This window comes from Truncatella angustata (genome assembly GCF_020726525.1).
Source record: "Truncatella angustata strain MPI-SDFR-AT-0073 chromosome Unknown BKA67scaffold_5, whole genome shotgun sequence".
NCBI lineage: Eukaryota > Fungi > Ascomycota > Sordariomycetes > Amphisphaeriales > Sporocadaceae > Truncatella > Truncatella angustata.
The window spans coordinates 1,138,831-1,160,955 of NW_025763385.1; the positions used below are offsets into that span (position 1 = coordinate 1,138,831).

The 22,125-nt window shown below is 50.5% G+C and overlaps 8 protein-coding genes across 8 annotated transcripts; 5 read left to right on the forward strand and 3 right to left on the reverse strand.

Annotated features, from left to right (window-relative positions):
* Positions 1 to 1,662: 1,662 nt before the first annotated feature.
* BKA67DRAFT_518574 (phosphatidylserine decarboxylase-domain-containing protein) lies at positions 1,663 to 5,278 on the forward strand (the record flags this gene model as incomplete). Its single annotated transcript, XM_046098020.1, has 6 exons — positions 1,663 to 1,830; positions 1,912 to 1,956; positions 2,024 to 3,697; positions 3,755 to 4,259; positions 4,315 to 5,066; positions 5,126 to 5,278. The coding sequence occupies 6 exons, from the start codon at positions 1,663 to 1,665 to the stop codon at positions 5,276 to 5,278; spliced, it is 3,297 nt and encodes a 1,098-aa protein (XP_045957115.1).
* A 1,645-nt stretch (positions 5,279 to 6,923) lies between these two features.
* On the forward strand, positions 6,924 to 7,581 carry BKA67DRAFT_659507 (uncharacterized protein; the record flags this gene model as incomplete). Its single annotated transcript, XM_046107448.1, has 3 exons — positions 6,924 to 7,131; positions 7,212 to 7,359; positions 7,422 to 7,581. The coding sequence occupies 3 exons, from the start codon at positions 6,924 to 6,926 to the stop codon at positions 7,579 to 7,581; spliced, it is 516 nt and encodes a 171-aa protein (XP_045957116.1).
* A 374-nt stretch (positions 7,582 to 7,955) lies between these two features.
* BKA67DRAFT_536554 (beta-lactamase family protein) lies at positions 7,956 to 9,274 on the forward strand (the record flags this gene model as incomplete). Its single annotated transcript, XM_046100175.1, has 3 exons — positions 7,956 to 8,040; positions 8,099 to 9,075; positions 9,137 to 9,274. 3 exons carry the CDS (start codon positions 7,956 to 7,958, stop codon positions 9,272 to 9,274), a joined length of 1,200 nt encoding a protein of 399 aa, XP_045957117.1.
* Positions 9,275 to 9,726: 452 nt separating this feature from the next.
* BKA67DRAFT_536555 (GPI biosynthesis protein family Pig-F) lies at positions 9,727 to 10,560 on the reverse strand (the record flags this gene model as incomplete). The annotated part of the gene is made up of 2 exons (XM_046100176.1): positions 9,727 to 10,122; positions 10,189 to 10,560. 2 exons carry the CDS (start codon positions 10,558 to 10,560, stop codon positions 9,727 to 9,729), a joined length of 768 nt encoding a protein of 255 aa, XP_045957118.1.
* A 462-nt stretch (positions 10,561 to 11,022) lies between these two features.
* BKA67DRAFT_659510 (Translin) lies at positions 11,023 to 11,915 on the reverse strand (the record flags this gene model as incomplete). The annotated part of the gene is made up of 4 exons (XM_046107449.1): positions 11,023 to 11,330; positions 11,385 to 11,530; positions 11,582 to 11,681; positions 11,735 to 11,915. 4 exons carry the CDS (start codon positions 11,913 to 11,915, stop codon positions 11,023 to 11,025), a joined length of 735 nt encoding a protein of 244 aa, XP_045957119.1.
* Positions 11,916 to 13,582: 1,667 nt separating this feature from the next.
* BKA67DRAFT_519324 (quinone oxidoreductase) lies at positions 13,583 to 14,646 on the reverse strand (the record flags this gene model as incomplete). Its single annotated transcript, XM_046098091.1, has 2 exons — positions 13,583 to 14,435; positions 14,492 to 14,646. 2 exons carry the CDS (start codon positions 14,644 to 14,646, stop codon positions 13,583 to 13,585), a joined length of 1,008 nt encoding a protein of 335 aa, XP_045957120.1.
* A 1,525-nt stretch (positions 14,647 to 16,171) lies between these two features.
* BKA67DRAFT_659512 (uncharacterized protein) lies at positions 16,172 to 16,564 on the forward strand (the record flags this gene model as incomplete). The annotated part of the gene is made up of 1 exon (XM_046107450.1): positions 16,172 to 16,564. One exon carries the CDS (start codon positions 16,172 to 16,174, stop codon positions 16,562 to 16,564), a length of 393 nt encoding a protein of 130 aa, XP_045957121.1.
* A 4,870-nt stretch (positions 16,565 to 21,434) lies between these two features.
* Positions 21,435 to 21,779, forward strand: BKA67DRAFT_659513 (riboflavine-aldehyde-forming enzyme; the record flags this gene model as incomplete). The annotated part of the gene is made up of 1 exon (XM_046107451.1): positions 21,435 to 21,779. One exon carries the CDS (start codon positions 21,435 to 21,437, stop codon positions 21,777 to 21,779), a length of 345 nt encoding a protein of 114 aa, XP_045957122.1.
* Positions 21,780 to 22,125: the final 346 nt, after the last annotated feature.

The window sequence follows — 22,125 nt, forward strand, 5'->3', positions numbered from 1 at the left end:
CTATCCCCAAACTCCAAGAACGCCTCGAAGAGCTTGAGTGTGCCACCATCCCCTTAACGTTAGAGGATCGCACCAATAGGAACCGCTGGGTCTCAAAATAGCGCTTTTAATTACTTACTCCCCGCGGTTGGCATCGACAGCCTGTTCCGTTTCCGATTCAGCGTTACAGTAAGCGCAAGAGGCATCTCAACACTCTTGCTTGCGCTGCCACGTCTACTTGTCTACTTGGTACGGGTTGGATGCTTAAATTGACTTTACAACATTCCAATGACCTTACTACTTCATTCTGGGCAGGTAGCTGACTGATGGGTTCCTCTCGCAACCGAGTCTATGCAGCAGGGCGGGACTGGTTTTGCCAGGCGGAAGATTGTACTGGCCCGAGGTACCGACACAACGGCACTGGGTACCCGCACGGCTGGTCTCATGCCTACTCTATGTGTGCTGTGCATTTGTGCACAGATGTCCCGCAAACTTCCCTGCCGGCGATCCTCTCTGTAACTTATGAGATGGAAGGACTCGAACAAAATGCTGTCAGCCTCTATCAGCTCCTAGTGTCGTGGGCTACTGTCAGCTGTATATGCGCAAGCTCGACGAACACAGCCCGCCATGCGTATATTTGATGCTGATCTGTCATATACTGGGATCAAGCCATCTTGCTCGTACACTAATAAATAGTGCCATGAGGGTCGAAAAGGGGTGATCCATGCACCTCGGCCTTCAGCTGTGCCCTGCTAGACCATGCCGCCAACTCGCTTCGTCCTGATGCCATCGTACAGTCCAGAGTAGACTTTTGATGGAGCGTGATAGACTTCTGCCAGTTCGCAGCCATGTTTCTCATGGCGCACGCTACTTGCCCGACGTCCGCTAAAGTCGTCGTCGCTCCCCGCTATCACCGTTGAAGACGCGCTGGGACTGCTCTCCGCTTCGAAAACAACCGACGAAGCCGAATACCACATCTGCTTCTCCAGTATTGTTGGACTGCAGATACAGTACACGCTGGACTCATTAGGCGTATGACGGAAGCCAGCCCCGCCATCGACGCGCGATTTCTTGGCGCAACAGGGGCTTTGGGGGGCTTGACAGTTTTAAAGTTCCCATGTCAGCAAGCACCTCTCAAGGGTTGTTGAATTGGCTGTCAAGAAGTCACTCTACTCTACCAACCTTACTCTGTTCACGGATTCTCAGCGTCACTTCCAGCTCTGTTTTTTCTATTGTCCTTTCGCAACATTATCCAGTGCAGCTATTTTCATCCCTATCTGTTCAACCATCCCAGTTCCGTTCAAAACATATACCAGCAACCGACCACTCTTTGACCGTCACTAGGCGCCAAGTGCCTTGCACAAGGTGCACAAACTACTGATAGTCCACGTCCACGTCCACGTCCACGTCCCCCATCCCCCAGTCCCACCCCCCAGCACTGTTTTAGGAAAGGCTCCAGGCCCAATAAGACAGCGACAGGACAGGAGAGAGGCCCAGCTGAAGCTCGACTTGGAACTCCCCCTTCACGCACGTCACCTAGGCCTGGCTGGAGAGGCTATTCATTGTGCAGCCCAGCAAGTTTCCCCCCCATCCAGATCCAGACCTCCTTGTCCCAGTTCCAACTCCAACGCACAAGAACTTGGCAGCTGCCGCCCAGCAGCAGCCCGTGTCGCTTGATTCAAAATGGTGTCCCTCATTCCATCGCGCCTCAAACGCACCACCTCCAAGTCCAACACACACTCTCTCGCCAACAGCCGTAGCACGAGCCCGATGAGACCCGTCAACTCAAACACATCGAGCCCCGAGGGCCGGAGAGACCCGGGCTTGGTCTTGAAAGTCGTCGTTATCCGTGTAGGTCCTCTCATCTGCGCCCTTTGGAAGCACGAGTCTTCGAGCTTTGAAAGAGGAGACTAACATGTCATTTCAAAATAGGCAAGGAATTTGGCTGCCAAAGACCGAGGCGGTACATCTGATCCTGTAGGTCATACAGGCGAACATGCTCAAAGCCCGCGGTGCCTGTCATGCTGACTTGAACGCCCTGCAGTACATCCAACTGAACTCTGGCGAAACGAAGTTCCTCACGCACTGCATCCCCAAGACCCTGAATCCGGAATGGAACATAGTCACTACCGTGCCCATCGTCGGCGTTGAGAACCTCCTTCTCGAATTTATATGCTGGGACAAGGATAGATTCAAGAAGGACTATATGGGAGAGTTTGACTTGGCCCTCGAGGAAATCTTCGCCAACGATCAGACAGAGCAAGCGCCCAGATGGTTTCCCCTCAGAAGCAAGAGGTCCGGCAAGAAGGACAATGTAGTTTCGGGAGAGGTGTTTCTGCAGTTCACCTTGTTCGATGCGGCCGATCACCAAGCTCCACCCGCCCAGGTCCTAGACAAGCTTCGCCAGCTGGCTCGCTCTCTTCCTGAGGCGGCCTCCCGAAATGTAACCCCCACGAGGACACCCGTCCTCGGCCCGCGATCCAACTCCCGGGGCAACTTGTCTGACCTCCAGCGGAGTGGCACGGACAACTCGCAGGACGACGACGAGGACTACGACGAGGACGTCCTGGATGATGACGAGACCCCCGACGACGAAGATCCTAACAGGCCCGAGGCTGTGGAGAAGCGCAAGCGGAGAATGAGAATCAAGGGGCTGAAGCGCAAGAAGAGACAGAATCCATACGAGTTCACAAACGGCGGTAGCGATGTCGTTGGCCTTGTCTTCCTGGAGATTGGAAACATTACCGACTTGCCCCCTGAGTCCAACTTCACCAAGACCAGCTTTGACATGGACCCATTCGTTGTGGCATCCCTCGGCAAGAAAACCTATAGGACCAAGGTCGTTCGGCATAATCTGAACCCCGTCTTCAACGAGAAGATGCTGTTCCAGGTCTTGAGCCACGAGAAGGGTTACTCTTTCTCTTTCACTGTCATGGACCGTGACAAGTACTCCGGAAACGATTTTATTGCCTCGACGTCTTTTCCACTGAAGGAAATCATCGACAAGTCGCCAAAAGCGGACCCTGAGACTGGTCTTTATGATCTCAAAGACCCCCCGGAGTACGCGCCGACCAAGGAGAAGAAGTCAAGACTGGCAAAGTTGGGCATGTCAAGAAGTCCGTCCTCGCAAAGCTTGAACAAAGGACGACCACCCATGACCAAGACTCCATCAAGCTTGTCCCAGACGGACTCACCAGCGGGCGTGGCAGCCAATCCCGACCCGAACATGTTGACTGCTGAGCAACTACCAGTCTTGAACGCTCCTGGCGCCGAAGCCGGTGAAGCCGCGTCAGACGATCCCGATTTCGTTCCTTTTACGGTGCCCCTGACGATGAAGAACCTAGAGAAATGGGAGGCCAAGCACAACCCGCAGTTGTTCATCCGCGCAAAGTATATGCCATACCCTGCTCTGCGACAACAATTCTGGCGCTCTATGTTGAGGCAATACGATACTGATGAAAGCGGCACAATCAGCAAAGTCGAATTGACCACTATGCTCGACACTCTCGGCTCGACGCTGCGCGAGTCAACTATTGATAGCTTCTTCCAGAGGTTCCCTCACAAGGCAGTCAACGACGAAGAGAGTAGTAATCTCACCATCAATGAGGCTGTTATCTGTCTGGAAGATCAATTGGAGCAGAAGAGCAAGACTCCCACAATGGGCGACAGGATGAAGAATGCACTGCCAGATGCCGGAAAAGTCAGAGACATGTTGACCGTGCCGGGCCACGCCCCAACAAGCGGTACTTCAACACCATCTGAGCTCCCTGGCGAGGATGCCTCGTTCACCCTCAGCTCCCAGGATTCGACTGTTCAAGGCGAACAACCCTCGACATCTACACTCGTCGTCCCTGAACTTAGTACGCCCGGGGAGGAAGGCGACAATTTGGAGCGGGACGATCTTAACGTGAACAAAGCAGAAGAACATGTCGTCGAGATTCGCGAATGCCCTATTTGCCACCAGCCGCGCTTGAATAAGCGCAATGACACAGATATCATCACGCACATTGCAACCTGCGCCAGTCAGGACTGGCGCCAGGTCAACTCGATTATGATGGGTGGGTTTGTGACTGCCAGCCAGGCCCAGAGGAAGTGGTACTCAAAGATCATCACCAAGATCTCTTACGGTGGTTACAAGCTGGGAGCCAACTCAGCCAACATCTTGGTGCAGGACCGCATCACTGGACAGATCAACGAGGAGAAGATGAGTGTCTACGTTAGACTCGGCATTAGGCTACTATACAAGGGTCTCAAATCCAAGGATATGGAGAAGAAGAGAAGTAAGTCTAGAACATGTCTTTTGCCTTGTAAAGACAATTTCTAACCTGCTCATAGTTCGGAAGCTTCTCAAGAGTCTGAGCATCAAGCAGGGCAAGAAGTATGACGACCCGGCATCGAGGGAGGACATCCCTGGCTTCATCAAGTTCCATAACCTGAACATGAACGAAGTTCTCTTGCCCCTGGAAGAGTTCAAGAACTTCAACGAGTTCTTCTACCGTGCCTTGAAGCCAAACGCTAGACCCTGCTCGGCGCCCGACGACCCAAACATTCTTGTGTCACCTGCCGATTGTCGTTCCGTTGTTTTCAACAGCGTCGACTCAGCAACCAGTGTCTGGGTCAAGGGCCGCGAGTTTTCTATCAAACGGCTCCTCGGAGACGCGTACCCCGAAGATGTGCCGCGATACGAACGAGGCGCCCTTGGTATCTTCCGCCTGGCTCCCCAGGACTATCACCGTTTCCATATCCCAGTAGACGGCATTTTGCGTACGCCCAAGCTCATCGAGGGTGAATACTATACTGTCAATCCCATGGCTATCCGCTCGGCACTCGATGTGTACGGCGAAAACGTCCGTGTTATTTGCCCCATCGATACCCCCAATCATGGTCGCGTCATGGTCATCTGTGTTGGTGCTATGATGGTCGGAAGTACTGTCATTACCCGGCAAGACGGAGAAGAAGTTCACCGAGCTGAAGAGCTTGGGTACTTCAAGTTTGGCGGCAGCACCATTGTGCTTCTCTTTGAGGAAGGCAAGATGCTATTCGATGATGATTTGGTAGACAACTCCAATAGTGCTGTTGAGACTTTGGTAAGCCGCTTATTCTTATGTTCCCGGTTGTGTGTTTCAAGTGCTAACTTCCACAAAAGATCTCTGTCGGCATGTCTATTGGGCATAGCACAAACACTCCTCAATGGACCCCAGACATGCGGAAAGATCCCAGTGATATCACCGAGGAAGATAAGAAGGAGGCTGACCGTCGCATCCGCGGTGGAGGTGAAGGGACTACAACACTTCCTTAGGAGGGTTATAATGTGCCAAGTAGCGGGAGACAAGAAAATGTGTACCGTAGCGGTATGGAGGCAGCCGGACGGGTACCGCGCGTATTAGCGTTGCCGCGCCAAGTTCTCCATCTTCGGAATAGTTCTTGAGAATAGGTGGTGTACGGTTTAGTAAAAGAGTAAAAAGTACATGGCATTCAGATGACTGGAAGCATGATTAGGAATGGGGTACAGAACAAAATATACATAGAACACAACAACAATATTTAAGGAAGCTCAACGCCCTTTCTACCCCGACCCGTTAGGTACCAGAAAACAACATAACAAGGCAAGTGACTTGGTTCGAGGCAGAGCTAGTATCGTGAACTGGTTAGAAAGGGGCAGAGCCTCTGAACATTCTATAACTGCTTGTCTGTGTAACGATATAGTCGTCGCGTTACGTGATGTTACTGTTACGATACCTTGCATGACGGCGCCGACCACGATCGCTATCCAATAAGCTCACTGTTGCGGTGGCCCGTTGTAATTCACAGTATTTCTTGCCCGTCTTGTTCCATAGTGTTCCGTAATATTTCCACGTCGTGATCCGGTCGTATTTATACCACCTGATCAGGAGCTTAAAGCTCCTTCAGACAGGCAACCACAAACACCAAAGAGCAGCATCCATCCCTCCACTGCTAACTACTCTATATGTTTACCATCACCCGGCAAGGCATCAATATCGTTTATCATAGACTCCTCAACTCACTGACAGCAGTCACATTGCACAGCAAACACGTCACCTGGTACCAATCATCCCACAATGCCGCGCTGGGGTGATAGGGAGGACTGCGATCTCTTCTTCGCTCTCCCGCTCAACGAGAGCAAGGACAAGATCAATCCGAACTGCGCCGCTGTCATGTCCAAGATGGACTCTTGGGATTATAAGTTCACCGAAAGTGCCGCCAAGTATATAATTTCTAATATCTATCTCGTTTACTATTCGGGGATAGTGAGTCCTTTGTGGTATAGCCAGCTGACTTTGATGCCCCCCTCTAGCCAGCACTGGAACAAAGACGCTCTACAAGGACTTCAAGGTCTCTAAGAGCGGCACTGCCGATGGTAAGCAATCCCTGACATACGTTTGCCACCTTTTCTCCACGCCTTTGCAGGTGGTCATCCTAAAAGGATTTTCCTGTTCGTCTGCAACTCAGTTTACTGATATTCCCCCCTTGTTCTAGGTGACAACACCCCTGCCAAGGCTTCCGCCACAAAGAAGCGCAAGGCCGCCGATGACCACACCCTCTCCTCTGTCGAGGGTCTTTTCTGAGCCGACTAACCTAGCATCGCCTCTCAGCTTGTGTGTCTGGCGGTCGGTGTCGCATTGGGACGAAGCGTTGCGTCGCGTTTGTGTTTGCTCGGCTTCCGTCAAATAAGCACCCCGGCTGCAGGAACACGTGCGGGAGCTAAGGCATGGAAAGGAAGGATCGACAGCCCAATCATGATCGATGGTTCAGTACCTGACGTACTGCAGAGCCTTCCTATAGTGATTGCTATGAATACATATATAAAAAGGAACCTTGGCGTCCGTTGTTTCGAGACCACACAAGAACTTTACTTTATTTTATTTTCCATGTCAATCTGCTTAATTATACTGTTACTTCCCTAGCCCCGCCTTCCTGACATGATGAAGTTGCTTGCTTCCCTTCTGCTCCTCGCGACCACTGCATTCGCCGCAAACCCGACAGTGTATTTCATCAGACACGGAGAGAAACCCGACGACGGCAATGGCTTGAGTGCACAGGGACAGCAGCGAGCCCAGTGCTTGCGCAGCGTATTCGGCGCCAGCTCCGGCTACGCCATTGGGCATATCATGGCGCAGACGCCCAAGAGTGGTAAGTGACGTGCGGCTTACTACGCAGTGCGCTTTGCTGCCGGAAGTTTATATCAGGGGACGCTGATGTGCTTTTTGTAGACGGCTCTCGCCAGCGCCCGTATGACACCGTTCTGCCTCTTGCGACAGACCTCGGCCTGACGGTCGACGTATCTTGCGACCGCGATGACGAAGATTGCGTCGCGGACGCCGTCAGGGACTATAGCGGTAGCGGAAACATTCTGATCTGGTATGTCGCTCCGTGTACATGCTCGGCAAAAGCGGCAGCAAACTGATTACTCATGCACGTAGCTGGGAGCACAAGCAACTAAACAATCTTGCCGAGGCGCTGGGGGCCGGCGACGTAGACAAGTACCCGGATGATTCGTATGATCTCGTCTGGACTGATCCCTATGATTGGAGCAAGATCGCTGAGGTCACTTCTGAGAACTGCCCGGGTCTGGATGATTAGGTGAACACTTGACAAATGTAGCCTAAGATCATTCCTGTTTATGGGAAAATTTCGAGCGCCGCATATGATGAGCACTGACCTAGAAATAAGTCAATCAAACAAAAGTAATCACGATCAGTAACAGGAAAAGGGAACCCCAATCAAACTTATAGTTGTGCTGGCTTAGAGTAATCCACTGTCTGACATCCCCATCATATTGAGTGAATGGCGATGACGACTGGATGCGGGGCACGCCAAGCATCTCGGCAATCTGTTTTATAGCCATGGCTAACCACCAAACCTCTGCAACTTGATCGCATGTCTGTCGTCCAGATCAAAGATCTGCCTTTAAATGAAAGGATAGCCACATCACTATTTTCCACGTCGACGTCAGCATGGAAGGTGTTGAAAAAGCCATAAACGAGGCCGTCAAGAATGACACCATTCTAGGCGCCGTCGTCCTCGCGAGGGACAAGACCGGTATTCATATTCCAGTGCCCTAATCATTCTGGCAGAAAGATTTTCTAACGGCCCTCAGGAAAACTCAACTACTCCCGAGCCTTCGGCAGCCGCCAGGTATCACCAGAGCCAGAGCCCATGACGCTGGACACCGTCTTCTCGATAGCCTCCATGACCAAGCTCATGACGAGCATTGCGGCGCTGCAGCTCGTGGAGCGCGGCCTGGTCAAGCTCGACGACGACGTCGCCTCGCTCCTCCCGGTCCTGGCCCGGCAGGAGGTCCTGACGGGCTTCTCGCCAGACGGCGTCCCCGCCACGGAGAAGCGGAGGGGCCCCATCACGCTGCGGCACCTGCTGACCCACAGCTCAGGCGTCGGATACGACTTCCTGCAGCCGGAGATCAACAGATACAAGGAGCACCACAAGCTCTCCCTCGCGCCGGGCAGGACGATCAAAGAGCGCTTTGGCAACCCCCTCGTGAACCAGCCGGGCGAGGGGTGGGCGTACGGCGGGAGTCTGGACTGGGTGGGCAAGCTGGTCGAGAAGCTCGGCGGCCTCACGCTGGAGGACTACATGAAGAGGCATATCTGGGAACCCCTCGGTCTGAAGGACATCACGTTCTGGCCCGGCGCGCGCCCGGGCGAATTCCGAGCCCGCCAGGCCGCGATGAGCATCAGGGACGCCGAGACCGGCAAGGCCGTGCAGTCGCGGAAGCCGATCAACATAAGCGAGGGCCTCGTCGAGGCGGCGGGAGGGCAGGGCGCGTTCGCGACCATGAGGGACTACATGGAGATTGTGCACTCGCTCTTGGTGGACGATGAGCGCTTGCTCAAGAGGCAGACGACGGACATTATGTTTAAACCGCAATTACCGTCCTTCCCGGCCGCAAAAGCGGCGCTGCTAGAGGACTTCAAGCATCCGGATTGGGCTGTAGGAAGCTTCCCAGACACGGGGGAGTATGATTGGGGTCTAGGTGGCATATTGATTGACGGCGACAAGCATCCGCACCGAAGGAACGGGGCGATGCTATGGAGCGGAGCGCCTAATCTAGTCTGGGTGAGTATCCCTCGAATGTCCTCTGCAAGGCAGTGATATCAGAGCTGACTTATTTATCTAGTTCATCGACCGTGCCGCTGGTCTATGCGGTGTGTTTGGAGTCCAGGTGCTGCCTCCGGCTGATCCGCAAGTTACGAAACTAGTTGAGGTTTTTGAGCAAGGAGTATATAGTCACAGTAGTGTCAAGACAAAGCTCTAGAGTGAAAACCAGTCTCGCCATTTCATCTAGGTCATTATCCCCTCAAAATGGAATAAGCTGGAGCAGCATACCAAGATGTCGGCCTTGGCACAACGCTGACACTGGCCAACGCTCTTACTTAGTACTGACACTCCAAATTTCATCCCGGACCGTAGGGCAGCCTGCATCTTTCTCTATGCTTTGTCGCTCAAGTTGCTCATCCAATCCAACAAGATGGCAGGATCTTGACAGCTGCTCTTTCCCGCATATCATCTTCGAATCTTGGGGAAGACTTGGCACTAAATGCCCGTTGTTCCGAATCTGTTGCATGTGCCAAACGCGGCGCGATTCAAGGGCGCTCCTATATGCCGCACAAAGCCACGATACGAACAGCTGAGACAGCTTAAGCACGGCAACAGACTTAATGGAGACGGCGGTGTCTTTGCTGAGGTTCGTTTTCCCATATAAGGCCCTCAAGCGAATCTCTTTCCATGAGCCACCGTGCCTCCAATGAGCTTGCCAAGAACATAACCCGCATAGACACCAACCAGTATCGTGATGGGCCACTTCTGCCACTCGCGGTCCCAGTCGAGAGGGATGGGCACGGCACCAAGCCATGCGCCCAGACAACCGCCCACGAGGCCACCGAAGCCCTCATCAAATGGTGCCCGCGCGCCCAGGATCTCTAGCCACTCCTCTGAGTCAACGCCGTGGCTATAAAAGAGTGGGTATAGGCCCAGAAGCGAAAGGTGAAGCGAGCAGAGGAACGTGTTCGGTAGGTGGGTCAAGAACGGCGCGCCGAAGAGGACGAAGACGACGTGCAGCGGGAGCGCGGCGAAGAGGGTTAGGAAGAGCGCGACTGTCGTTGTCTGCAAGACGTGTAGATTAGCAATGCTCTTCTCGGCGGGCAAGAGTCAAGGGCAGAGGAGGCATACCACTGCTATGTTCGATACATTGCTCTCAGACCCAGCCTTCTTCTTCTCGCCAGGTCGTAGCTTCTTCGCCGGCTTGACTGACTGCGAGCCCGCTGGTGGGAGACATATGGTGGTGTAGGCAATCTGGACAGCCAGGACGACGGGCGCCGAGCTCCACATGGTGGTCACCGGCTCGTGTACCAGGGCATTGAAGCTCGCGTAGAAGAAGGCGCCGAGAAGGACAGGATGCGCATGGCGCATGATTTGAGCTTGAGAGGTCGGCAGGATAGGGATCGGCTTCGTGGCAGCTTCTGCGTCGGTGGTTTTGGCGGCTTGAGCCGTGGCAGCCTTGCCCGAGGGCGTCGACATGGTGACTGGATCTAGTAGAGGCATTATGCAACACAGTTGGCTACCAAAGAGGGCGAGGAGCTCAAGTTTGTATCTTCTCGTGTTTCAATGGAGCAAGCTTGAATGATGCAGGGGCTCTAGGGGCTTCTGGGGGCGATGGACATATTTCCAGGGGTCCACTCACTGTCGGTGGTCGCTAAGCTCAGCTCCGACCTTCAGGACAGCACGCCACTGAAATGAGGAACAACTTATTAGGTTAAGCAGCTGTTGCAATCTCGATGGGTGAACCTCTTATTTGTCTTGTATGCTACATATCTCATGGACAGCCCCGGAGTAAGGCTAAAGATAACAATGTTTTTGTTTTGGTCTGTCCATAAGCACCCAGTCAACCGAAAGCCGTTATGCCGTCCGAAGGCAATTATGTATCTTAATATCAATAATGACAACCTTCATGGACAGCCAAGCGCATTCCTTAAATCAACACAAGCCCCAAAGTCGTGGCTCCCCTTATGCCTTTTCGTCTTTGGGGATGAGATTTCGCAGTGACAAGTCGTAGATGACATCCTCCACCTTCTTGACATGATACTTCACTCCATCGATCTTCCTTCGCACGACATCGTTCTTGAGGTTGAGAAGCTGGAAGCCAGCGAACAGGTCTTTAATAAAGGCGCTGATGCGGATTGTGAGGTCGATGTTGCCCATAGTAACAGAGTTCATGGCGAGACGGCTCAGCTCATCCGTGAGCTCGGTGAGGGACAAGATGTACTCCTCGATGCTGATATGAAAGGCATCGCGGTCCTCCAGATTGACCGGAACTGGGAAGAATGTTAGTACTGTGGTCCATGTCCGACATGTTGGTAGAGACATACCTCCAATAAGCTCGCCAACCTCTTCGATCCGGAGGAGACGGCCGAGCTCGCCAGGCTTTGACTCGGTACCCAGTCCACCTAGCCATGCTGTCAAAAGCATAGAGTAGATGAGGTTCTGGACCGATCGAGTCCACTTTTGGTTGTACCTGCTAGCTGTCAGACTCACCATACCGAATATTGTGGCCGCCAGAGCTTACTTGTAGTATGGGTAGTTCGAGGCGTACTTGGACAGCTCGCTAATGCTCTCAATGGCTGGCTTGATGCCATCTTTCTCAACTTGGTCGAGAAGCGGCTGGACTGTACAAAGAAGTCAGTTACCGCTCACGACATATTCATCAGGAACGGCATACGCTTCGAGGCGGGTGTTGCATGAATGCGGCTCAGCTGTCCTTGGGCAGCCGAGATGTGGCGGTTCAGCCCAGTCATTATCTGGTTGAGCTTGTCGTTGACCTCAGTCTGCTCTTCGGCATGAGCCTGGAGGTATTGAAAGATCTGGGGGTCGATCATAACGCCTGCGTTGCTATCCGCCATCGTTACTGATGGCTTTTCGCTTTTACAAATTGTGGTGTTTGGTGGATGGTGAAGTGCCGCTACCCACGAAGCAAAGTTTTCACATCATGTTTGCACGCGTCGGATTCAACCACAAGAAAAGCACGTCTACACATCAGGATATCCGAACCATTGCATCGGCTATTAGAGCAGCCCAAATATCAGATATCGTCTAATCAATACAAGAAAATATAATGTAGCTAATTGTCGCTGACAAGACTTGTGTACTACATCTGCCCGTGCTGCGCCATCTGTACCAGTAGGAATGGAATCTTAGCTGGAAACAATTATTAACTGGAAGCAATTATTAACTCAAAGTAAAACCCGTATCTTCATTCATCGCCGGAATGCGGTTTAACGAGGCCGCCCGCATTCCATGTTCATATGGTAATATCATGAAGATTTAGACACGACGGCTTAACAGGCGGTTGCGTTTTGCTCGGTCTGCCTTGCGCACCATTAACTTCTTCCTAGTGTTAGACAAGCTGATGGTCATAACAAAACATATCTGAGCCAAGATATAGCGATGGAAGGCATTCAGTAACGTAACGTTCGCAGCTTCGTCTGGTAAATCTACCTTGCATTACCCAAATTTGGCCCATCCAGACTATTATTACTTCCATCATAGACTCTTCTTCACACCCTCAAACGAGCTGAGGTTTGCAATGAAAAATAATTCGCGTCACCAGGAGGCAGTGTAAGGTCCTGGGACACGGTGATAAATATCGTGAGCAAGCCCAGAGGATATTCATCCGGTGATAAAAATAAGAATAATCTTAGATGAGTCCAGTGGACTCTTTCAGAGATTAAACTGAAAAGAACAGATACTACACTTGATCTAAGCCAAAAGGCAAAGAAGAGCTAAAGAGGAAAGGAAAAGAAGACGGCAAAGCCTGGGGAGGGATGGCCAGCTTATAAACACACTGGATTTTGAAAAGCCGGCAGAATGATGACCGCCTAGCAGGCGGTAAGTAGTTGGATGGTGGGAAACGAGTGGGTTTGGTATCAAATTTAAGGCGGGGCGCTCTTGCTAGTGCGGCCATTTTACGTTATAAGTTACGTTGCAGGTGACAAGAAGCTTTCAATAGCTTAGGTGCCTTAGGCACAAAACATCGACCAACCGCACCAACAGTGGTCGTTGGCACTGATAAGTTTACAGCGAAGCATACTTGTGGAGCCTTGTTACGGCGCAAAACGCTTTAGGGGAGCGAGTCCCCTGTGGAGGTCATTGACTAGCAAAAGTTGTCAGTTAACTGGCAAAATCATATTTCTACCCTCTGCAACTTCAACAATTATCTTATTTCTGACGAAAAGGACTCTCACCGGTAAATGTAGTCAATCATTGAAATGATTGTTAATTATCGTGGGCTGTGAGTTTCTAGCCGAAACGTTCCAAATTAAATTTGAAATTTGGCTAAGCACGGCTTATTATAGTGGTATAGACTTTTCTTGCTAGTGAAAATTGATCGGGTAGGTGTTTAACAGGGATGGGATGGGCATCTAGCCAGACTGTTTTGATAGCACATCACTCCAGAGACTTTTTTTAATATCTGAGTCGGTTCCTACAAGAAGGATTGATGGTCATTAACTAACAGATTGGACCATGAGGCCGCTTCCTTTGTCCGATTACGTTGTCGCCAATGTTGTGCTTACTGCGGGACCTGCAACAACAACTTTCCAGATGTCTTCCTGCTCTCGAGATCATCATGAGCTGACTTGGCATCCTCCAGCTTGTAATCCGAAGTGTTTTCCAGCTTGACGACCCCGTTCTTCAACATGGCCACTAGCTCACCAGCATACCTGCGGAAGTCGTCAGGGTCGCTAAGGTATGCAAACAAGGTAGGTCGCATGAGTTTCAGGTTTTTGGTACCGGCAAGCTTCATGATGTCGACAGGTGGAACAGCTCCGCTGGCGTTGCCATAACTGCAGATGGTAGCCTTGCGCGCCGCGATCTCAAAGTCCATGTCAATAGTGGCCTTACCAATGCCGTCGAAGATGACATCCACGCCATGATGACCAGTGATCTTCTTGACCTCGGCGATAAGCTTCTCGGGCGCATCGCGGGAGCTGAGGACAAAGTTCGCACCGTTCTTCTTTGCCTGCTCCATCTTCTCGGGCGTGCCTGCCGTGCCAATGACCTTGGCGCCAACCGACGAAAGCATCTCGCAGAGAATGGTGCCTACACCTCCAGCGGCCGCGGTGACAAAGACCCAGTCGGTGGGCTTCACGTGGTGCGCCTCACGGATCAGGGTCAGAGCCGTAAGACCCTGAAGCAGTGAGGCGGCTGCGGTCTTTGTAGACACTCCCTCCGGCAGGTTGATAGCCTTCGCTTCCGAGACGGCACTGTACTGAGCGTATGCACCACGAGTTTGGCTTAGGTACCCCACATGGTCGCCGACCTTGAAGTCAGAGACGGAATCGTGGACAGCGGCAACGACACCAGCTGCCTCGCCTCCAGTGACAAAAGGTAGTGGTGCCTTGTAAAGACCTGTACGGAAGTATCTATGCAAAATATCAGATCGTCACAAACTCGAATTATTGGTGAAAGATGAACGGACGTATCAATGTAGTTCACACCAACCCATTCGTTCTTGACCAGAATTTGGCCCTTCTCTAACTTAGGGACTGGAATGTCTGTCTTCCATTGCAAAACGTCTGAGCTTCCGGTCTTCTCAATGAGAATGCCGCCCATGGTGGTTGGAACAGTGGCCATCTTGCCGGTGTGGTGAAACGTCCTCAATTGACGTGGAGGTTTCTGGGTTCGGGTATTAATTGGTACAGGTGAACGGATTGGCTGGCTTGCGAAGTGCCGTACAAGCGTATATGTGGCTGTTGATGATCTTATAAAGCGCTTTGTGATAGATGGTGAAGATACAGAAACTCGTGATATTGACTTCATCCCAAAGGTTGCGGTCTTCGGCGTTATTCGTCCTGTAACGGGTGCTTACTGATGGAATATGTAATACATAGTAGCAAAGAAGCTAACTATCCAAGTGTCCATAGGCGACTGTAGCCGCACTTTCCCCGCTGTGCATTACCCGACTATTGGATGGCTCCAACTGCTGACAAAGAATGGACAAATGTTTCCACGAAGCATATCGGAGGAGAGCCAGGCCACTCTAGTATTGCCAAAGGCACGTTGCTTGACATGTGTATATTTTATATGAATCTTGGCACTATGCATGTGAAGGTTTGGCCATCCATCCCTATATCTGACGTCACCCGCTCTGCATGCTTCACCTACAGCAACGAACCCTGCCATGGTAGGGATTTGAGTTGAGGAAGTCTTTCGCGGTTCATGTTCTCTTTTGAACTTGACAAACTTGGACCCGACTGACTCGAACCGAATCTTTCATCGGCGGTTATGGAATCGGAGCTACACATACGCGTTCGCCCGTCCGAGGGGCTGTGCTGCAGAAATGATATTTGGCGAGAAGGCTTCGTAGGACCCTCGATGGCGGCTGACATGCATGGCCTGCAGTGAAACATCAATGCCGGTATTAAACAGAAAGCCCATGCCTTTCCAGCAACCGAGTCCTACAAATCATTGCGCAATGCTGCATTTTTGGCCCCTTCAGACAAGACAACTCGTGCCGTTTGATCCCTACCGGTATCATCTGGATTCTCCCAATTGAGGGAATATTGACAGTAACAGTGAGACAAGCGCCCAACGTCGCATCGGTTGTTCTAAATTTACAACAGCTCGTCGCGGGATCGGCATTGGCGTTGGCAATGCCCCTCACTAATAAGGGTCCGACTTGGACTAAGTCACATACACCACAACATTTTTTTGGGACTTCGGGTACAGCAGAAGAGGCGGGGTTCAACGCCTACCACCAACATCGCAACGGCCCTCTCCGAAAGTTGGCGTGGAGTAGACCTTCAGCTGGACCTGCCGTCGTCCCAGGCCCATCACGGTAGGACTGGAAGTAGCGATTTTTCCCTTTCCTCTCCTGATCTGTCGAGTGACAGTGTGGCTGAGTTTCCTGCATCTCGATTCACGTCCTCGGAACTCAAGTACAAAACGCAATAATTCCTTCGAGCTTGTCAACGCGACGATCCGTTGATCCCCTAGACCAGGCGCTTCTGCACTGACCCTCACAAGCCCATAGATCCTCTAGACAAGGCAGCTCGAGTTCCTACTTGGACTACCAAGCATTGGCTTTGGTCCGCTATCCCACCTCTACTCAACGTCGACATCGAAACCTCGTACGTTACATCCACCTTCACCATTCACAATGTCGGCAACGAAAGACCCCATCACCTGCCACATCCTCGATACCACCGCCGGCCGGCCTGCAAAGGGCGTTCGGGTGAAGCTGGAGGGCGGACATGCGCCACTGAAGACATTTGAGTCGCAGACCGATGACGATGGCCGGGTCAAATCTTGGCTGCCATACAGCAGCGAGCATGAAGCGGGCGATGTGCCAATCTACACACTGGAGGAGATCTTGGCCGAGATTGAGGGGACATCCACATGGACCTTGAGATTCTATACTGAGGCGTACTTTGGCGAGGGGAACACGTTCTTTCCCGAGGTGGTCGTTACATTCAAGGTGCAAAAGGGCCAGCATTACCATGTGCCGTTACTTTTGTCCCCGTATAGCTACTCAACTTACAGAGGAAGCTAGATCAAGAGCACCCAGGAATGACGATACGAAAAGCGAAACGTTTGAGCACTGCAGGAGGTGGTCCCCCATTCTACATGGGCCCACCATGGCTTGTTTCGTCAAGGAATAGCTTGATTCCCACTTCATATTATAATAACGCCGTTAATCGCTTTAGTTGGGAGTATTCGGGAAGAGTACTTCGGATACAGACAGTCAACCGAAGGCTTTGAGATAGACTTTACGGACCGTGCTCAGAGAAATACGAGGAAACAAAGCAAATGGTTCAAAGCATATGGGGATTCCGTGATAATTGCCAAGTCGTTCCTACAGTTATGTGACAACCACCACAACACATATCTCGTATTTGTGCGTTGAACCGGCCCGTAATATCTCATCATGAATTTTGAGAGACATGTTATTGCGGCTACTTGTTTCTCCCACCTCAATCGTTTCGTGTTGAGTGTGTCGAGCGTATAAAGGAACAGTCCAGCTCTGGCGTTTCTTGCTTGATCTCATCATTCGCCAGATACTCCGTTCCCCAAGTTCATCCAAAGCATAATGCCAGAATGGGTAGTCGCAAACACTCTGATGAGCTGAACAACGCCGAGTCGCCGGGTGATCAGCCAGGTACCAATCCCGTAGTACTCTTCAAAAAGCCGACACTACTGCAAACACAGTGTGCACCTATGGTTTGAGATTTGACGAGTCCCAATCACTGCACCCCCGCTGCGCTGCTGCAAGTAACAACTGCATGGCAAATGCTTGTCCAAACAAACGAACCTCCTGTCATCAAGTAAGTCATCGAGGCCAAGACGGAACATCGATTTTCTTCAGAAGATGAGCGGAACCCCCTGAAGTTGGTAGAAATGGTTGGAGAGATCGAACACGTATGCAGCCGACGCAAGGGACGCACGCGCTGCGGCACGTTCTGTTTTTGACGCACAGAATGAGCATTAGGGATGTCAAGGATACTTGGAGAGAACATAATAGTAAGTATTCTAGTTGATGCTACAGTTTATCTCTGCGACTGTCAACTTTCTCCCGTGGATAGCTGTGGTTACCTTTGCATCAACACATACGCAGATTACCAGCATGACAGAGCTTGAACTAAACGGTTCATGGAAGTCAGTCTCGAGGCCCAGCAGTTCTGACTTGCTGAGAACACATTAGACGCCTATATATGCCAGGGTTGTGGCAAGCCGACTTCATTCCCCAGCGGCGAGCTCAGAACCTCTCTCGACCAATTGGGGTTGGCTTTCACGGGATCTGATTTCTTCCACAGGGTCCTCCGCCAGATGATCCAACCTTTTCGAGTAGTGATTATCTAACAAAGTCATGGCTGACTGCATCAAGGTTATCATGGGCGCGGTGCAGCAAGTCATCGAAGCCAGGAAACCATTATATTTCATAGTTTTGCTGCTCTCTTTTTCATCTTTTTCCCTTTTTCTTTCTTTCATAGCGCTTTAGTTAGTATAGGCAGGCGGAAGCCAGGGGCCAAACAGAGGGACATACTATCTGTATGGCTTTAGCATCGTGACTGAGACTGTAGCAGGTAGAGGCAGGGCTCCAACTTATCGTAAGGATCACCCCAAATGTGGTAAATAATGTATGGACTGAGAGTAGAAGAAAAATGTTATGCTAGAGAACAAATTAAGGATAGTCAAATTGAAGAAGGCCATCAACATGCTTGCTATTTGGTCAATCAGCTTCCATAAAAGATGGCGAATGAGCTTGTTGTCAGGTCCACTGTAAATATCGGAAATAGACCTGTGATAAGCAGAAAACATCCTTACGTATCGATGAATGTTGAGACAATCGAAGGAGTCGTCCTTGGAAAGTTGATGTGTTCTTTCCTTATTCAGAATACTCATGTTAATATTTGTGAACAGCATTTGGCCCCTATAGGCAGATTTCTTCATTTCATGTTTGTTGAAGGTGCCCTTGGTTGACCTCGTGCCCCTTGTCACCCGTCCAGGGAGACTCAGTTGCCTCGCCGACTGTCCCAGCAGTGTCAACGAATTTTAACATAATTTTTCATGAGGCTTTCTCCTAGATGGAGTTTCTGAAGAACTGCATGGAGACTTCATGCGTCTGGCGACGAGGCGATGGAAGGCTTGAGACTCAGTAATAGCAGATCGGCAACTGACCCATAGACCACGTTCGAAACCAATCAAACAAAGTATTATAAATGGCCCATGCTCCTTGCAAACGACGTCTTGTCATACTTATCAAAATCATCTTCTTGCCACATCATAAGCGCATTTCAGAAGCCATGACGAGCTATAGCTAGAAGAAATTGTCATTTGAAAAAAAAAAAAAAAAATTTTTTTATACAATCCACAGAGAAAGACTGTGTTGTCCTGTTGATTACAGCATGAGAAAGAATCTGCCAAGGAAGAAACTTCAGGTGTTGATCTGGTCCATGACGAATACCACAATTCACTTGAGTTTCTTGTAAACCTTCTTCTTTGTAACGTACTTCTTGAGGTTTTGAAGTGAGTAATTTCCATAAAAGATTCCCTGCATTAGCGTATGAATCTTCATTGATGACATAACATGCAGGTCCAATACTGTCACTGGTATTTCGAACAGTGATTAAGGTTCGGGAATATGTGAACAGGGTGCCCGGAATTACTCATGCAGCTCTATCGATCTGATTTTCATGCGCAGTAAAATCTCTGATCAAGCCAACAAAACTAGCTCGTCATCTTCCACTACATCTCCAGATTTACTAGAAGAGGGAACATTTGAGCGTAGATATTTGGTTCGGCATATCCGGCCAATAGAGTGGGCCCCCCGACACACCAGCGGGTTGAGGGGCCGCAGCTTGGCAACGGCGCCTGGCTGGGGAAGCCGTGGAATTGTGCTGAGCTGGAGATTGCGTCCAATTACTCGCGGGCCGCAATATAACAGAAAAGAATGGTCCATACGAAAAATAGAATCGAGTTCTTTCTCATATTCTTATGTCTGCTATATGCTAAAATCCTGGCAGATGCAGGCAAGCGCGGCTGCGTACAGTAGGCGTCGAAGCTAATGACGACCAATCTGAACCTTCCTACACGCCATCAGAATTTTACACTTCTGAAGTATCACCGATCTGGAGGCAGGTTTGCGCACAATGCAGAAGTCCTTGCCGCTTTTTCTCTCTAGGTTTATGGGAAGTCTGCTTTGAGAATCTCTTTCACCTCTTAATTTCTCGCAATCGTCTTTAGCTTTGGTGATTTAACGTTCGCTGTCATCAAATCCTCCGCGACGACGAGCAACTGACTGGGCCGCGTTCATCACACACAACAGTGGCTCATAGTAGCTCGCTGTGCTTATTTTTTTTTTGTGTCTGTTGGATGAACTCACAATATGTTCACAGCGACGTCTTGGCTTTAATCTAACAACAAATTTCAAATGCAATGCAGAAAACCTCTGAGGCCACCCCTCACACCAGTGATACTTGAGGCATTATATTTGCCTCACCGCCGTTCCTGAGAAAAAGACTGCTATTAGTGTCTGCCAAACCGAAGCCTATTTGCATACACATTCACGGCCATGATTATAGACGTCTTGCGGCGTCTAGGTCTTAAGTATCATAACGACAAACGGATGGTTGCGCAGGCGGGCTTGAACTTGAAACAGAAGCGGGTTTCCGCGTTGCCAACATCCTAGGTTAGTTATGGAAGACATACGTGCAAACATTCAACGAATCAGGGAGTTTGTTCACAAATGGCCAGTAGAAACCTGTCTGTTGTACTCCCCCTTAAGAACACAGAGAACGCTCACCCCCCTTATCACTTTCACATTCATTGCGTACAAGTAAGGGATTTTGCAGTAGTTAAGATTCAATCAAAGACTTGCATCAACACTTCATACACCGTGACCGCCACAATTGTCCATCATTAGTTAGTTTGGTCCAGAAGCCGCATGTGCCCAAGCACCTAAAGCACGTTTTGCTAGCCGATAGAGAAAGAAAAAAAGAAAAAATCGATAACCGGAAAGCAGTTCCGGAAACCGGCCATTTGCCATTCAACGCAAATTTCTGATACATTTCAACGCCTTCGCGCGTTTTACTGCGGCGTCTCCCGAGACGTGAGGGTATAAGGTTTGCGCTCCAAGTGGGCCTACACTCTGACTCGTCGTCTTCCCCTGACTTGCACACGTCTGCCCTGACTAGAACACTGACGCCGTGAGGCATTTGGTCCGAGTTCCCACCCTCCATTGCGAGGGGCGCCAGAACCTGCGTATGTCATGGCTTCCGACTCGTCGGTAGCGGCTGCGCTGACACCAGCCAATGCGGGTAGCCATGACGAAGGGCATGTCATCGCTCTGGCAGCTATACCCGAGTCTCGGCAAAGTATCGAGAAAATGTCGTGCCGCACCGGACAATTACCCCATATTTCCTACGCGGCCGGTATTGTAGCGACCTCTAATCAGCCAATCATAGACTCTCTTATCAATATGGATACCACGAGCCTTGACGGCGTCGTACCTGGAAGTCGAAGTCGAGTCTCGACCAAAGCCGCGTATACTGGCGTCTTTTGCGGCCGCGTTAGACTATCATAGGACAGTTAGTCGTGGTCTTTACATTCCGGGGAAATGCCTCCCCAGAGGCAAGACAACCACCACCCACATCTAGAGAATTTCTATATAAGCTGACCGGACATCCGACTATTCTACTCCTTGAATTATCCATCCAACCAATCTACTTTCACTTCAAAGGTGTTGAACATCACAGTCATTAGAGACATTCATTCTCTGCCAATCACAGTTATACTCGGACCACTCTTGAAGAGACAGTCTATACACCACCTTCTTTACCAAATCGTCAGATTTTATCTTTCAACAGTGTTAACAATACACATCCACTTTCATCAATTCACCAGTTCATCAAAAACCATACACAATGGCTCGCTTCACCAGCATTGCTCTTGCCTTGGCGTCTGCCATCGGCTACGTTTTCGCCGAGTCTGGCGACATGACCTACTACGCCCCTGGCTTGGGCTCATGTGGTGGTACCAACAGCGAATCTGATGCTGTTGTTGCTCTGTCTTACGAGCAGTACAACGGCGCCAATCCCTGTGGCAAGACAATCAGTATCACCCTCAACGGCAAGACCATTCCTGCCACCGTCGTCGACAAATGCATGGGCTGCACTGTCGACGCCATTGACGTCTCCCCGTCTGTTTTCGAGCAGTTGGCCAGCCTGGATGTTGGCCGCACTGTCGTCACATGGGAATTCACCTCATAAATCGGAAGATACCAAGATAGACTACCAGGGAAACCTGTATAGACGAATGTTACGACTACACCAAAAATTAGGCGTTCAAGGCTAAAGCCGGGGCTTGAGATTTTACTCGGCACGGCGATCATAGAGGCCCATTAAGGGTCAAGGACTTGTATTCAGATTACGAGCTATGAATCACTATCGTTACAAATAAAGACAATAAAACTATAAAGCAACTTTTTCTTCTTCTACCAAAATCCCTCATTCATTGAAATAGTGAACAATTGAGGTTGTATTAGGTCGTGCCATGCTGCTGCAATGATGCAGAATGCAGGTTGATTAGAAGCTCCCCCAAACCTAGGAAGTTTAT